This window comes from Mercenaria mercenaria, chromosome 7 (genome assembly GCF_021730395.1).
Source record: "Mercenaria mercenaria strain notata chromosome 7, MADL_Memer_1, whole genome shotgun sequence".
NCBI lineage: Eukaryota > Metazoa > Mollusca > Bivalvia > Venerida > Veneridae > Mercenaria > Mercenaria mercenaria.
Window position 1 is genome coordinate 38838520 of NC_069367.1, and position 16860 is coordinate 38855379.

The 16860-nt window shown below is 36.0% G+C and overlaps 1 protein-coding gene across 2 annotated transcripts in view; it reads left to right on the forward strand.

Annotated features, from left to right (window-relative positions):
• Positions 1-2188: 2188 nt before the first annotated feature.
• The window catches only part of LOC123554346 (uncharacterized), a 91562-nt gene continuing 76890 nt past the window's right edge, over positions 2189-16860 (forward strand). Inside the window, exons 1-9 of one of the 2 annotated variants that reach the window (XM_053548163.1) lie at positions 2258-3206; positions 3410-4163; positions 4441-4529; positions 4839-4961; positions 5359-5518; positions 6446-6580; positions 7818-7954; positions 8640-8777; positions 9517-11165. In XM_053548163.1, the coding sequence (XP_053404138.1) occupies positions 3177-3206; positions 3410-4163; positions 4441-4529; positions 4839-4961; positions 5359-5518; positions 6446-6580; positions 7818-7954; positions 8640-8777; positions 9517-9720 (1770 nt within the window). In that variant the 5' untranslated portion in view covers positions 2258-3176 and the 3' untranslated portion in view covers positions 9721-11165. Of the gene's footprint in view, positions 3207-3409; positions 4164-4440; positions 4530-4838; positions 4962-5358; positions 5519-6445; positions 6581-7817; positions 7955-8639; positions 8778-9516; positions 11166-16860 lie in introns of those variants that run through there. The other variant, XM_053548164.1, reaches the window with a different exon arrangement.

Consider the following 16860-nt stretch of genomic DNA (forward strand, 5'->3'; position numbering starts at 1 on the left):
GGGGGGGGTTAACAGATCCGACACCTAAGACACTGTCAATAGGTTAGAGACCACCAATTGTTTTCCCATAGACTTACATTGTAACAATATGGCGTGCACGGCCTTCCATACATCGAAACATGTATATCTAATTACAAGTTTTTCAAGAACTATCTTAGTTCTACCAAAATATCGGACGAAAAACATATGAATAGTGATACTTTATTTAAGTAATTTTCGTGTGAATAAGATGACCCCCTGTTTACATCATTGACATGGCGGGAGAAATTCGCTTGATAAAACTTTTTTTCAATACACATAAAATGTAGCAAATTTTGCCAAAATGTATAATAAAATACTGTAAATGCAGTGAAAAAATATCAACTTTGAAAAAATAATCACTTCCTGGGTTTGTTTACATGACTGACCAATCAGAACGCACAGACGTTACCTTATTCCCAGGTATACACTTACCTCATTCCCAGTAAGTCCCCTGTACTTTTTTGAATTGGTGGTCTCTGACCAATAGGAAAGTGAAAGTAGACTTGTTTTTTTCTCTCAATAATTAATTTTATGACAAAAGTCAGCATATGATAAAGATTTTAAAACTTTTAGTAGTTACAATTAACACTACTTATTTTATTTCATTCAAAAAAGGTAATTTTGAATGTTTTATCTTCTCTGCGGGACTTATTTTAGTGTATTAAGTTACGCTCTATGTATAGATTGCGTAAATTCCGAACAGGTAAATCTTCCTTAATCATTTTCTTTTTCATAAAAATGATAAATATGTTCTGAAATTGCTTCATATTCTTTTAAATTTTAGCACCAATGTAAAAATGAATATGTCTTTATTCATATGTCGTTATCTTACTACTGTGTGCTGGATATTTATGACGATATTTGAGGACTTGAATAATTTCATTTGAAGTTTCGAAATCAAGATTTAAAGATGGCGGACTGGAGTTACTAGGATTATCGGAATAAACAAAATGGATTGAAATTTAATTTCAAATAATATTTAGTCATTAGACATATCTTTAAGGGATCCAGGAATATGAGGAATCGTTTGTTCTAACTACAACATTTCTTAATTAGCATCTTGTGATTGAAACAGAAAATGATCTCAGAGAAATTAGCACTAACCTTTTTAGTTTCAATGTATGACTTTCAAGAAAATAAAAACGGAAAGTGGAAGATGTGAAAAAACTCTTAGATTCTAATTCAGTCATAAAAATAAGGACAAAATTAAGCAACGTTCAAAGAATGCAAATGCCCATACCTTACTCTACTTGGAAATATCAATACGTGTAAAATCAGGACACTGCCGTTGAACGGTCAGTAGTAAAACAACACGGGTGATTTTGATGTATATTACTTGCGCCAAACCTCACTCTTTAACAACCCTACTCCCCACCCCCGCCGCTCCCCCAATCTCCCTTCAACTATACTACAGATGTGGCAGTAACCATACGTAATGACACAGTGTAAAACACTTAACACATAAATGCTCATGTAAAGCCCATGTAACCGTACACGTAAGTTAATGATATTATTTACTCAATGATTTCACTGAAGCCAGAGCACAAAGTTGAACGTATATACGCTCTGTACATCCAAGCTGCGTACAAGTCAAATGGTTTATCGCGTCCAGAAATTTGTACAAACCGGACAGAAGTTGCGAAATTGTCATTTGTGCAGGAAAGAAGCGTTTACCATAATGTCCCGTACTGGACAGGAATAGTGACCATGCACGGACACAGCCAATTTTCTCAGAGGGGGTCCGATCCCCTGCCCCCTCCCCCCCCCCACCCTGGAAAATTTGAAATTTAGCACTTCATTTTTTGCATTCTGGGACAGTTTTATGGACTATCCTGTTAAATTTGGGAAAATGATAAAATCAAGCTTTCTTGAAGGTAAAATTCTTAGTTTCCTTTAGATAAATAATATGAATTATGTCGGGGTCGTATGTAGCAGCAGCCGCATATACTTTACATGCAGTCCTAATGTTGCCTTTTTCGAAAAACATTTTCTTTCCTTTTTGTCTTCTTTCCTTAAATTTAGCACTTCATTTTGCATTCTACAGGTTTTATGACTCTGTAATTGGCGAATGATAATTCAAGCTTTCTTGAAGGTAAATTCTTGTTTCCTTTAGATAAATAATATGAATTATGTCGGGGTCGTATGTAGCAGCAGCCGCATATACTTTACATGCAGTCCTAATGTTGCCTTTTTCGAAAAACATTTTCTTTCCTTCTTGTCTTCTTTCCTTTTTTAAAGATTTTCCACCCCCGGTCACCCCCTCTGGATCCGCGCCTGGTGACATATCATGCTTTCTGTTTATGCAGGTAAACTTGTGTTTGGTTAAATTTCAACAGAGCACAATTGTCTGAACAGTGTACAAACTCATTACTGTTTTTTCAGGCAAGGGTGGAAAAAAAGTGGTAGACAATGAAAGCAGTAACATTTTTATTAAAAAAAAATAAACAATGAGACAAACATTTCCAACATCTTTGGACGGTTCAAAAATCCCATGTTAAACATACGATAAAGCCCGAAACGCGTGAAAATGTTCCGATGGTAAATCGGGTGAAGTAAGCGCTCTATGTATGAAGTTAGATTATGCGTCTAGATTGATTAAACTGGGCGAGTCTACTTACTTATTACTTGAGGATGAAAAAAAAAACGTGTTTTTTAAATGTTGCTCTTAAACAAGGGTGGCGGTTGAACTACTAAAAGTACAACAACAGTTAATTCACAACAAATCGTACGGTATGTTTTATAATCAGTTTAGTCGTATTTACGCTTATGAGACCTGTTTCACCCACAAGTAAAGAATTCACAGGTCCATCATGAAATATTTTCCCCAGCGCGCATATACTTGTCCTATTCAATATGATCGCGGCCGCGATCAATAAAATAATAAAATGGTTTCTGTTCATTGTTGTATTTAAGATTCATACAGCTAGCGAATATTTCGATCCATTCTAAATGGTAAAGGAAGTTATTAGGTCGGATCACATTACATAGCTACTTCTTTTTGAAATTGTAAGTGAAGCATAACGTTTTCTTTGACTAGATCTAAAATGTTGATATTGAAATTCAGGCGTTACTGTTATACCATATAAGATTCTGTTCCATGTCAGAGGAATATTTCTGACTGTATTCATTGATTCGATTAGCCGACAGGAGTCTGGATGACAGGGGAAAAAAAAGACAATGTGCATGTATGATAAGTTAACTATAAATAACACTGTAATCACCTGATATATAAGTTTTACAGTGAGTAAAATAAAGCGTCCTGTGAACCATTGTGGAAGTAATTTTATCTTTCCTTACTACCAAATTTTAGCGTGTGTAGCATATATATCAATAGCTTAAATTGTTATCTTTCTTATTTACTTTTCATATGCGTACTTTTTATTTACAGGTAAAAATGGGTGAAACAAGCAGTTTTATGCATGAATACAAATTAATGAAAGAACCCCAACAGCCAGGCCACAATCTACGGGCGTTTTATTTGGATGCCAACATGGAAAGTTCGTCACTAGACATGATGAAATATGAAGAGTTACGCCTGGCAACCTTGCGAAGTTTTCCCAGGGAAAATAAGCCCGACATTGTCAGCATCGCAGTAGCTGGGTTCTACTGCGGCTCAGATGGTGATGCAGTGACTTGCTATTGTTGCGGTTTAACACTTAGAGAACTGACAGCAGAACACAATCCTATGGAGATTCATAGAAGGATGTCTGAACACTGTAGGTTCATTAGTCATAATCAAGACGTGAATAAAAGTTATTTCAAACGAACTCGTTGTGAAGAAGTCATACTTCAAGCAGTTCCATCTTGCGACAAAAAGGATCACCAGACACCATTTAAGGATGTGAAAGATAGAGACGAATGTACAGCATACCAAGAAATGGGATATCTGGAACATCTAGAAAGAAATCAGATAGCTGTTTCTGCTGTGCAGCAAGGAGTGAAAGTTAAGGCAATGTGTAACGACCTTGACACAAAGCAAGCAGACGAGGAGAATAACCTAAAGAAATGTTATATAGCACAGTTGGAAGAAACAACGCAAGAACTGGGGACAGCGCGTTCCAGTAAACTATCAAATTCTCAACAATTTGTTGATTTGGGTATCAGCCTGCGTAAACCTGTGTTAGGGACTGCTACAATTCCAGGTAGGTGTAGATTCATCTCGAAAGCTGTTTTATTAGGTAAAAATATGTTATATCAGATCAAATTAATCACTGGCGCTTTAAAACAGATAAAATATTATTGATTTGATATCTTTTAATACCTTAGACTTCTGATTAATATTGTTTGTTTTACATTCGCCCTTGGTGGCTTGGATATAAGAAATTATATCAGAGTAGCCGGTATTTTGTTTTGCTTATTTTCTTTCAATTCTAGCTAATACAGGAATCGTTTAAACGAGTAATAAATAAATACTTCCAGATTGTCCCATAGACCTGAAAGAAAAACACAAACAGAAGCCATCGATACAGAGTGAAGAAGAATTCATTAGTTTGCATGAAATACCATCTGTAAGCATTAATTTCTTTCTTCAAAATCGGTAGAAAACATAACGGTATCTTCTTACAAATTGTATTGATTATTCAAATGATTTAAATCATATGTATACAGATATCGTTAAATGTACCGGTATTTCGTTTTATTTTCTAGGAATGTATACATTTAAAAATGTCAAAAGATGTTATTGAAAGTCTTACATAAAACAATCTTAGCTTATATGTAGTAAGTCATAAATCAGTTTTAGCTTAGATATACTTTCTAGAAATCTGTCTCATATATATTACCAAAAAACTAAATGTCTTATGTTAAACATATTTTAGAGTGTAAGCTTGAATGTGCCATCCTGCCTGGTAAAAAAAGTTACACTGATAGGAAGAGGGACGTTTGGTAGATGCTATAAAGGCATAAATGCAGAGTCTGGTGCGATGCTAGCAATAAAAGAGGTATTTATTGTATCACTATTTACATATTACATGCATGTATTGTAGGGTGCCTACAATGGGCTTTAAAAGTCAATGTTGCAAACAATGTTATTGTTGGACCTTTTGAAAGTTTCACTAAGTTTGAATAGTTTTCATAGGAAAAGAACTCTATAAGACTTGTCTTTCGTTCTAAGCCTTTCCATCAACTGTACTTGTAAAGTTAGTATGTTAATATAATCATGTTTATTGTTGGGAAAATATGTTTGAACAAACTGTTTTCATAAAAGATGTTAAAGGTATCATTCACTAATCTTAGTTTAAAAAAAGATATCATGGTAATTTCAGTAAAGTAAATATCATTGTGTGGTTCTTATCATATAATGAAACAACCGACAGGTAAATAATCTTTTTTTTTCAGATACCTTTCAGTGCTCAAGGGAAAGATGGAAAGCCTGCACTAGAGGATACAAGAAAGGAGTTCTCTCTGCTGAAGGGTCTTTGTCACCCAAATATCATACGTGTGCTATGGGAAACATGTGATAAAGATAAATATCATATAGTTATGGAGTATATGCCAGGTGGGTTAAAAACTAAAGTCTTGTATTACTTACATTTCCTGTCCTGACACATACGTGTACTTATGTCATAATTCATACAGCGGTACCTTTTAGTTCCTGGCAAAGAAAGGTGGGGATGAACAGAATGTCAAATTTCAAAGCACTTTGAAACAGTGTTAATTTAATGTGCTTTTTAGTTTTGAAAAATGGTGTTGGTCACATTTAGGTTATATTTTCTTTAATTTTATTTCCTTTTAAAAATGATTCACATAAATCCAAACAATCACTTCTACGAGAAGTGCATTTTGTTTTGTCACATAAATGTACGAAAGTGAATTCGTTTAGTAAGACAAGAGGACTCCGTGGTCGAGTGGTAAAGGTCGTAGACTTCAATCACTTCCCCTCACCGATGTTGGTTCGAGCCTCACTCGGACCGTTGAACTCTTCATTAGAGGAAGCCATCCAGCTGGCTTGTGGAGAGCCGGTGGTTTTACCCAGGTGCCCGATGCTCATTTAATAGCTCCTTGATAATAAATAGGTGGCGGAAGGGGCACCCGGGGTCTTCCTCTACCATCAAAGCTGGAAAGTCGCCATATGACCTATAAATGTGTCGGTGCCACGTTAAACCCAACAAAATTTGTAAGACTATCTGGTCAATTTTCTTGCCAGTACATGTACTATTTAAATTTTGGAAAGCCACAATTAGCAAAGCATTATTTTAGTGAAATTATTTTTGGGTTCCCACATAAGGCACAGATTTATGGGCAATTGCCAAACGAGTTATTTACGCAAAAAGCATTTATCTAAATATTAGTATTAATTTATATTGAATATCAATCATTTATAAGATACGATTATGTTAAATATAACCATCGAATACATTTTTAGATTTCTAGAAATCTTTTATAAAGTTAAAATAGTAACAAATGCATACCCTTGATCTCACAGGTGGATCTGTCGGTGGTCTTCTACAATGGACTAAAGATGGATTAGAAGAATTACAGATCATACGTTACACCAAACAGGTTTTGCACGGCTTATCATACCTGCATTCAAAAGGAATATTACACAGAGACATCAAAGGTTCGTCATTCTTTAAGTGGTATATAATAGTATGTGTGATATTCTAAAGTTGACTACGGTATGGGAAGGTAAAAGAAATATTTATGTGTTCATTAAAGCCATAATGACACACAAAAGGAGATTAAACCGGAACAGTCTTTTATTCAAAATTCAGTTCCCAGTCTTCATATGATTTACATTAAATACTGAAAGGTGCAAATGACTTTGTATTTTAATTTCTTTTTATGCTTCCCCCACCCTCTCCCCTAAGGCATATAGCAATTAAACTGTCCGTTTGCCCTTCCGTACGAACTAGATTGCCTACAGCCCAAATTAATGACACTATTTAGTTCATATCCACACTCGACTATCGACAGACCTACAAAGTGACCTATATATAAATGATATTGACACTTATATGATTTAAAGCCTTAATTAACAATATTTTTGACCGAATTCAGTCCATACTCGCACTCGACAATGTCTGTGGCAAGACCTATAAACTGACCTATATTTAAGTGTCCCTCATATGACCTTAACCTTCAAACTTAAAAAAAACCCAAAATTTTTGGTCATACAGCCCACAAAAATGACCAAATTTAGTCCATACTCCCACTCATCAAAACTCCAAACAAATCTATATATAAATGACATTGACTTTTATTTGTCCGTACGAACCAGATTGCCTGTAGCCAACATTAATGAATCTATTTAGTTCATACTCACTGTGGCAAGACCTAAAAACTGACTTATGTAAAAATGATCTTGACCCTTATATAATGCTCAAACTTAAAACCTTAAACATCATTTATGGTCATACAGCCGACTTAAACTACCGGTTTTAGTTCATACTCTAACTCAACACACCTAACTTTGTTGCAAAACCAACAAGTTGACCTATATATAAATGACCAATAAATGGAAAAGAAAAACATTTCTTTTTTATTTATTATATACTTGTCAAGGAGTAACATTAAATTTTTGATATTTTCAACATATAGATGATATTGACCTTCATATGATCTTCACCTTTATACTTAAATTGAACGAAGAACGGCTGATACACTAGACACCAGACAACCGCTCCCCTTTAGTACTTGCAATGTGAAAGCAAACAAAGTTCTATTTGTTTGAAATAGTACTATGTAAAAGATAGCTGATAAATACACTATAAAACATTTATGGATAATAATATATAGAAAGACCCTCGAAAAATGCCGATTAAAATACATTATTTTGATCACCTTTTTATTTGCAGGAGAAAACCTACTTCTAACAGGAAATGATCTTGACCTTAAAATAGGTGACTTCGGAAGTGCGACTAATGTGGATTGTATAATCAATGGAGTGAAAGAAAAATCCCATGTAGGGACTGTGCCATTCATGGCTCCCGAGGTATTCAATTTTTTCCTTTTCCTTTTTGTTATATGCATAGCTGTTCTGTTTTTGTTTCTTCAAGAAAACACTAAACTAAGACTGATCAGTTGTATCCTTGAACTCACTTTCATAAAAACTCATAAATAATGTCATAAATCAGACTAAATTACAGAAAACTGTAATTTTCGTATTCATCTTAATATAATCTTTTACAGCAGGGACATTTACTAATTTTGCATACAATGGTTTATTAAATTGATAATTCCTTCACTAATTTTGGGGTGTTCTATAACAATTGTATTGAAAAAGTATGCGACATTAAATTTTTTATTCCTCTTTTACATTGGAAGGGAAAATGAACACTGTCCTTTTTAGCAAAAGTATCAACAAGTTATAGCCGGAGCTATGATGACTTATTTTAGAAAACCGGTCTAATAGTCCGCTGTCGTGCCAATGAATTGATAATGTTGCCATATGTTTTTTATTTATAGTCCGATGTTCATAATTATACGTCCGTTTTAATGTTCATTAAGCTCATACCAAAATCAAATAAATAAGTAAATAAATAAATAAAAAATAATATATATACATTGCCAAGTGTTGAATATTTCGCTTCATTTCGTGTTTGTAATTATTTTTCCTTCACGTAAACTACTGTATTATAAACCGTTTAAGTTCTGATATTACATTTATGAATTTGAAGGTGGCAAGGGAAAACAGCTATACGGGTGCCGGGGATGTGTGGAGTGTTGGGTGTTGCATTATTCAGATGGCTACAGCCAAACTTCCGTGGAATGCAGACAACTTTGACAACTTCGACAAATGGAGGCTTTTATATAAGGTTTCTTTGTATAAAATTTTTTGGTCAGGTTTTAAACTGACTGAACCTAGAATAGCATCGATATTAATTATATAATATGAATAACTATATGAAGTATTCAGTACTATTTAAAATCATTATTCAATATCTTTTAAATGGATATTATATGGTATGAACTATAGATACATTTCTCCTGTAATTTGTTTTGCTGCATAACCAATGCTTTTGAGGGCATTTACTTTTACAGACGTATTTATTAATCAGTACAAACTCGCCGCGGATTCACTTTGGTTTTATTTTGTACAATAACTTACAATGTAAAATGCTTTCGAAATTTTGAAAATTGAACACAAGATGCAATTTTAAGTGATATGTGAAATTAGAACTCATAGAAGAAAAGAAGAGACAAGAAACAAAGATTTTATTACATTTCATGTAATTTTTCATCAAGACGTTTAAAACGAATCTAAAAACAGATTGTTTTATTTGTGTATTAAGACATGATGTTTTTTCGAATCCAACTTTGTTTCAAAATTAATTGGCGCCAAGTACTATAGGACATTCTTTGGAGAATTTGGATCTTAAAAAGACAACTAAAATGATACGTTTATTTTTCGTATCCTTGTGGAAGTTTTGATAACAATATCAATCAGAAGTTTGTATATCTCCAGAAAATTGCAATGTATTATTTTCAGTTGAATCACTTTTTATCACAGTATAAATATATATATTTCTATACTCTGTAATTTTACTGTTATAGATTGGCACGTCGTCGGATCCGCCTCCCATCCCACACTGGCTGTCTCCATCCCTGAAGAGGCTTACCGAGTCTTGCCTGCTGACGAATAAAGAAGGCAGGCCATCAGCAGACGAGTTGTTAAAAAACGATCTCTTCATAGAAAGTAGGGAAGATGGCTATCCAGGTGTTTTTGAGCAGAGCGGAAATGTGCATGAAACTATGTAGGAGAGGTGGAATGAAAGAGGTTTTCATTATTGGTGGGAAAACTATTTTAGCTGATTGAAATTGTTTATGCCTTTCTCATTTCACGTTTAGCATAGTTCCAATATCAAGCTGAAAACTGCGTTATACTTCTTGTGTGTGAGAACGGAGGATTGATACATGTGAAAATATGAAAGCCTTCTTTTTATTCAAACAATATAGTCGTGTTTACTCATTCAGTAAATTGTGATCTTAACTAATTATACTTGTTTACTGCGTTACATCTCTATGTGCATTGTTTAATTATTGTTATTTTTGTTGTTCTCAAGATTTCTTGTATATACAGTAGGGTTATTTTGATGGTAACTTGATCTGGCACAGTGTATTCGGCTTGAGTGGATTTTGCCAGGCCAGATCAAAAGAGGCACGGCAAATTCCACTCGAGCCGAATACAACATCACAGACCTTACTGCTGTTATAATGATCCTTTATTATATATATCCCCACCGTTTTGTTTGTTGTTTTGTTTTTAACCAAGGAACATTAAGGATGATTGATGTTAAGATTGAACTGAGTGAGTTTTTTTGTGCATTAGCTGTTTATAGAACACTGTCAGGCCATCGATATTCCTTAATGAAAGTATCTGGCAACAAACATAACACAGGATTTAGAGTAAAATATACGTAATATGTTTTCTGTCTGTTCGTTTTTACTTGTGAAATACAAGTAGTATTTACTACAGACTTTATATAGGCAGATGATTATTTGATATTTGTACCGCCAGTATATACTTTAGCTTATTTCAGGATCTTTATTCTATTTAACATCAGTGCTTTAGTGTTATTCACATGTGATATGCTGTGTAAAATACCGCTTTTGTATTTTTTACCAACAAAAAACATCTGTTAACAAAAGTAAAAGACTTACCTTATTTAACAAAAAACAACAACAACAACAACAACAAATTGTTAGTAAAAGCAAAATACTTATTTTATTTATTTTATGTTCATTTTTTTATTCCAACCTTGCTTAATATTTAAAGTGTGAATGTAACGAAAGGAATAATAGCATTTGTCTTATTTCAATGCAGAATTTGAATTGTCAGATCATTGATTGTATAGTTTTGATAAAGGTACGGGCTAAATTGCCATGGAAATATATCCTTTTTCTTATGTGTAAAGATGTATGAAGATGTAGTGAAAACTCTTACACTTAGTCCAGATAAAATAACTGGACAATTAAGGACACGAATAGCTTCAAATAATTTCTGACATTTATGAAAATCGGAATAAAAATGAAATGAGCGGACGATCAACATTTGTCTTTTAGATATATTTTTACATTTGTTTAATATTCTAATTGAACAATTTTAATAGTGTTAAGGATATACAGAAAACTTACGTATCTGTATAAAACATGTAGTATATAATTGTGAAAAATATTATATCAATAAAATCAAATAACCATCATACACATGATGCGAGACACATCTGTTCTCAAGTAAATTACTCTGAGAATTTATAAAGAGTATATTTGAAGAAAACTTTGATGACGCACTGCGTGTCACACTATTTCGCGACAACGATATGATCTGCCAATATCGGGCCGATATCATTCTGATGTTGGCCAAATATCGTTTGCCAATGTCGGACCGATGTCATTATGATGTTGGTCCGATATCGTTTGCCGACGTCGGGCCGACATCATTCATATTTGCAGCCGATATTGAAGCCGATATCGGGCCGTTATAGACAACGACGTCGGTTTGATATCGGGCCGATATAGAATGCTGGCTGGGTTATTCCATCAAAAGCGTGGTCTTTCAGCATGACCATCCGCGACCCCACGTTACACGTGTCACCAGAAACTTTTTACAGATGAGCAGCATTGACGTTTTGCCTTGGCCGGCGTGCTCACCGGACTGCAATCTGATTGAACACGTCTGGGATTACCTTGGACGGCGGTTATGTTAACGTTAACGTTAACCGCAGCCTGCAACGTCCAGAAACTGACAGCAGCGCTCCACCAGGAGTAGGCCAGACTCCCACGATATCTGTTATGTAACTTGTACTGGTCCATGAGGTGACGTCTTGCTGCTGTGCTACTGGTTGTGTAATTAGTGGAAATCCTCTGACCAGTCTATTGATATTCAAGACTTAAAACATAATGCGACCAAGAAATGCTGTCTAATTAACCATCATTTTTTTTTTAAATAATTAGATTGCGAATGGAATTGTTCTTTTCTAATTTTGAATCACGGTACACAAAATATTATACAATGAGTTTCTTCCGTCAATGTAGAGACATATTCGTTATACTTATGTAAAGCTTGCCACAGGGCGTAAACCCTAGCACCACCACCAAAAGTGATAAGGAAAAAAGCTGAATTTATTTTTCATTGATTGATGTAACTTACCAGTATTTCGAAAATCGGAGAATAGAGGGCTTTGTAACCAGCAGGAAGTTGGCAGTTAGCAGTTGCAGCAGTTACAGCAGTTAAACATTGCGAATGTATGAAATGTCAATAATTATAAAGCTGAAAAATATCAAAGCTTTTAGTAAGAATGTAACATCTATATACAGTTTGAAGTTGCATAAACCTACGGATCACCGCAAGTTTGCACTGGAGTAGAACTTGCAGTTTTGCTGTTGTTAGGTTTTAATAGCAGCAACAACATTCTTTATTCAAATAACTGTTGCAACAACCACTAAATTAACAGAATCAATGTTACTACTGTATTCCAAATTTTGAGGGCGAACCATATATAGCTACGTTTATTTTGGAAATAATATCTAGCATAAACATATTTAACATATATAAACAATTCGCAGAGTATATGGCATACACCAGCGAAAGAATTTCACGAGTCTAGTCTGGGTGAATTATCCACGCAGCGTGTAACTGACTAGTATTAAAACATGGTTCTGCTGTTTATTAATTTCGATCGATTCTAATATGTTTTTTTATGTAAAGACGTAGATGGAAGAATGGGGAAGCACTATTTCACGTCTCATTTAAGGCGTCAAATCTTGTAGGTGGAAACGTCATCGTGTGTAATTGTGCTAACAACGCTGAAAAACGTAGGAGTGCGTAGAGTGAGTTATATTCTGCGTGCCTAATAATCCATACACTATGCGTAAATTAGCTTTAAAGTGTAACAAGCCTTTATTAAATGTATATATAGCAACACTCTTTATCCGTATCTGTTAAAGGTAATTTTACAAAATGTGCACATATTTAGAGCTCTTTTACTATACAACATTAAAAAGCTTTTTTTTAAAGAAACATGTTGGTTCATGTTGAAAAAATGTTACAGTTATAAACTGTTGCGACATCAACCATTTCTGTCAATTCATCATACAACACCAACATCATGTCTCTGGTACTGAATTAATAGAATTATTGTGTCTAATACCTTCATACAGAAAAAGACTTCTGGACATAGATATTTAAATTGTAGTTACATTAATGTAACTGCTATGATATTACATTGTTATAGTACGTAAGTTATACCTTGTCAAAACAATATTGTCTTTTTTCTCCTACTATCGCATGTGCAGAACTAAAGTGTCAAGGTTCCAATTTCACTGGTTGCAGTTCCAATGCGGTTTTGTCTTTTGCCTGACATGAAAAGATAGTCACGACTAGAGATCACATGGGTGGGTTGTGGGGTAACATATGAACCCACTAGCCTGATGCTATTTAGCGAGAGATACGCAACGAGAAATAGCTTTTTATACTGAAAACCCGTCCTTGGAAGTTAAAACATGCTGTCTTCAGTCAAAACTGGACGACGATTATCCCTGAAACATTAGAAATACGCAAGTCAAAATAGGAGACAGGAGCGGGATTCAAAGACACACATTTGGTTGACTTGATGAATGAATAAGGATTATCAACCTGGCATGTCCGATCATCCAATTAAGTTTCAAAGTTCTAGGACAAGTGGTTCTTATGTTAAGGATTGAAAATGGTTTCTCAATGTTCTGGCCCCTCTGACCTTGAACTTTGACGTAGTGACCCTAAAACCCTAGTTTCTTCTACGGTTACGGCCAGGCAATCAACTCCTGGAGGCGAAATAGCGTTTTCGAGCGTTCCTAGCCAAACGTAAAAGTCCACCCCTGCTCGGAAGCCAGACCTGAACCAGGATGGCCACCACCCGGGCGCGTCGGGCGTCCACCCTCTCTACAACGCTCACCCGGTGGCACCCCAGTTTCTTCTACTGTTGCGGGACTGGACCCCGACACCAAAAACTCGCCATTTTACGGTCTTCCCCGAATCTGACGCACGCTCACGAAAAAACCAGACCTTAACCGGGGTGGCCGCTATGCCGGGTCCGCATGCACGGACCCCCTCTACAACGCCCACCCGGTGGCGCCCCAATTTCTTCTACGGTTACGACCAGACAAACAACTGCTGGAGGCGAAATAGCGTTTTCGGGCGTTTTTGACCAAACGCAAAAGTCCACCCCTGCTCGGAAACCAGACCTGAACCAGGATGGCCACCAACCGGGCGTGTCGGGCGTCAACCCTCTTTACAACGCCCACCTGGTGCCACCCCAGTTTCTTCTACTATTGCGGGACTGGACCCCGACACCAAAACTCGCTATTTTACGGTCTTCCCCGAATTTGACGCACGCTCACGAAAAAACTAGACCTTAACCGGGGTGGCCGCTATGCCGGGTCCGCATGCTCGGACCCCTCTACAAAGCCCATCCGGTGGAACCCCAGTTTCTTCTACGGTTACGACCAGACAATCAACTACTGGAGGTGAAAAAGCGTTTTCGAGCGTCCCTGACCAAAAGCAAAAGTCCAGCCCGCTCGGAAACCAGACCTTAACCAGGATGGCCACCATCCGGGCGTGTCGGGCGTCCTCCCTCTCTACAACGCCCACCCGGTGGCACCCCAGTTTCTTTTACGGTTACGGCCAGGCAATCAACTGCTAGAGGCGAAATTTTAATTGCGTTTTCGAGCGTTCCGGACCAAAGGCAAAAGTCCACACCTGCTAGGAAACCAGACCTTAACCAGGATGGCCACCACCCGGGCGTGTCGGGCGTCCACCCTCTCTACAACGCCCATCCGGGGCACCCCAGTTTCTTCTACTAGTAGTGAACCGGGCCTCTATAGATCACAATGCACTCGTTGACCCCTTCTTTATTCTATATAAATGAGGCAGTCGGGCTGGGAGGGAGTTTTCAGACTCGTCCATGCACGACAATTTAAGATATACACTTATTTCATTCTGTATGTCGAGAAGTTTACATGTTCAAGTTACTATTGCGTTAAATCGATCTATTAAGCATACTAAAAACATGGAGTAAAGCGATATTCTCTTATTATCATACATCTTAAAAACAGTAGTAAAAACAGGTTCGTTTTGACTTACGTTATCAATTTTTATTATATTTGTCTTTTTAGATGTGAATTGTACTAGATGCATGTACATTTTGTATTATCCTTCTGTGCATAAACAATACTAAAGTACCTTTTAAAATTATAACAACGAAAGTGTTTTACTTTGTTTTATTTGTTTATATATACATATTAAATGTCGGTTTATACACATAGATTATGTTTATTTTGCATCAATCTACAGAACACTTTAGTATTAGCTTGAAGTTCAATAGTATTTACAAAATGACTGCCATTAGTATTCTATAGCTGTCCTCACATTGTTAAACAATGCTAAAACCCATATGGACAGGAAACGTAATTTTCTCTAATCACTCTCTTATCAAACACTATTTGATAGTCTTTCCTTTCGGATACAGTTACTAGTTGGGCAGTATCTCTTGCTCTTGAGATTTTGTTTGCATCTGCAACTGATACTTTGCCCAATGGCGTTTTTGTCACAAATTTCTTTAACACTTCAAAGTTCACATTTAACAAGTTTTTGCAATTAAAGGTAATTTCTCTTATCTTGTAGTGTGTATAATTACCATTCTCGTCAGGCTTTTGTAGCTTGTATGCGTAATTTTTTGCACCGCCTGTCATGAAAGTTTGAATTTCGTTGTTTGGCACCTCATCTGTCAGGCCACCGAGATAATCATCTAGATCAGGTGTCTGCTTACCATCCTTTGTTGTAAATATCACTGAGTCAGTGTCTGCGTACAAAGCCCTATTACCCACACAGTCTAAATAAGAATAAAGCTTTAAGCGAGCTTGAGCCGTTGTGTAAGCCGCTATAACAACATTCGTTTTTGTATTTGAATCTACGAAATCACCTGCATACTTCCAGCGCATTTTAACCATTTCATTAGATACATAGTTTACCGCAGTTACATCTTCCTGGTCCGCTGCTAGCTTATCGAAATAAATACTTGGTTCGGTAACATAGTCCACTTGCTCCATATTTGATCTTTGTCCAAACTTTCCCCAGAAAGAGTTTAGCATAAGCTTTGCTAAGGCACGCATACCTGGATTTTTCTTAATCTTGTTGTATTCAAGAAGAATTCTTTCTATTTGGTGGTACATGTTTATATATTTACGTTTATCTGCTTCTGTTTGACACCACTTTGGCCATCCACTAGCTTCCTGCTTTATTTTTAGAAATGTGTTGACGTATTCTGTAAATAAACCACCAGTCTTTGTAATTGGATCATACTGTGATAGTTTATCAAAGTGCCAACTTCGTAGATTTTCACAATTGTGTACCCTTTTCGTACAGCCGTTTTTATTTCGTCTGTAACCCAGGTGCCATCCGTATGATATCATTTACCATGATATTTAGTCTCTGTACAGGTTTTACAGAGGTGAAACAGGAACTTGTTGTGGTTTCTACAAGGTAGCACAGGATTAAAAAGGTTCCTTGGGGGAAATACTTTACACTTCATTAGGCCTTCATAATCGTCCAATGAAGTGAAGTCATCTGTGATGATGTCAGGGTGTTCTAATGGTATCTTACCAGTTTTGTTGATATAGGGATACAGGGAGGTAACATCATAATATTTTATATTCTCGTCAACTGTAGCTTCTTTATACATGGTGTATGCCTCTGGACGCCCTCCATAGAAGGCATCGCGTGGTTGTAAGGGTGTAACTATATCCAGCTGGCCTACAAAAGTTTTCATATGTTGGTCTTCTTTTAACAGTTTGTCAAAGTCTGATTCCCATATGCATTTGTAAGTATAGCCTTCATTTTCCAGGTACTTTCTTTTTTCTACT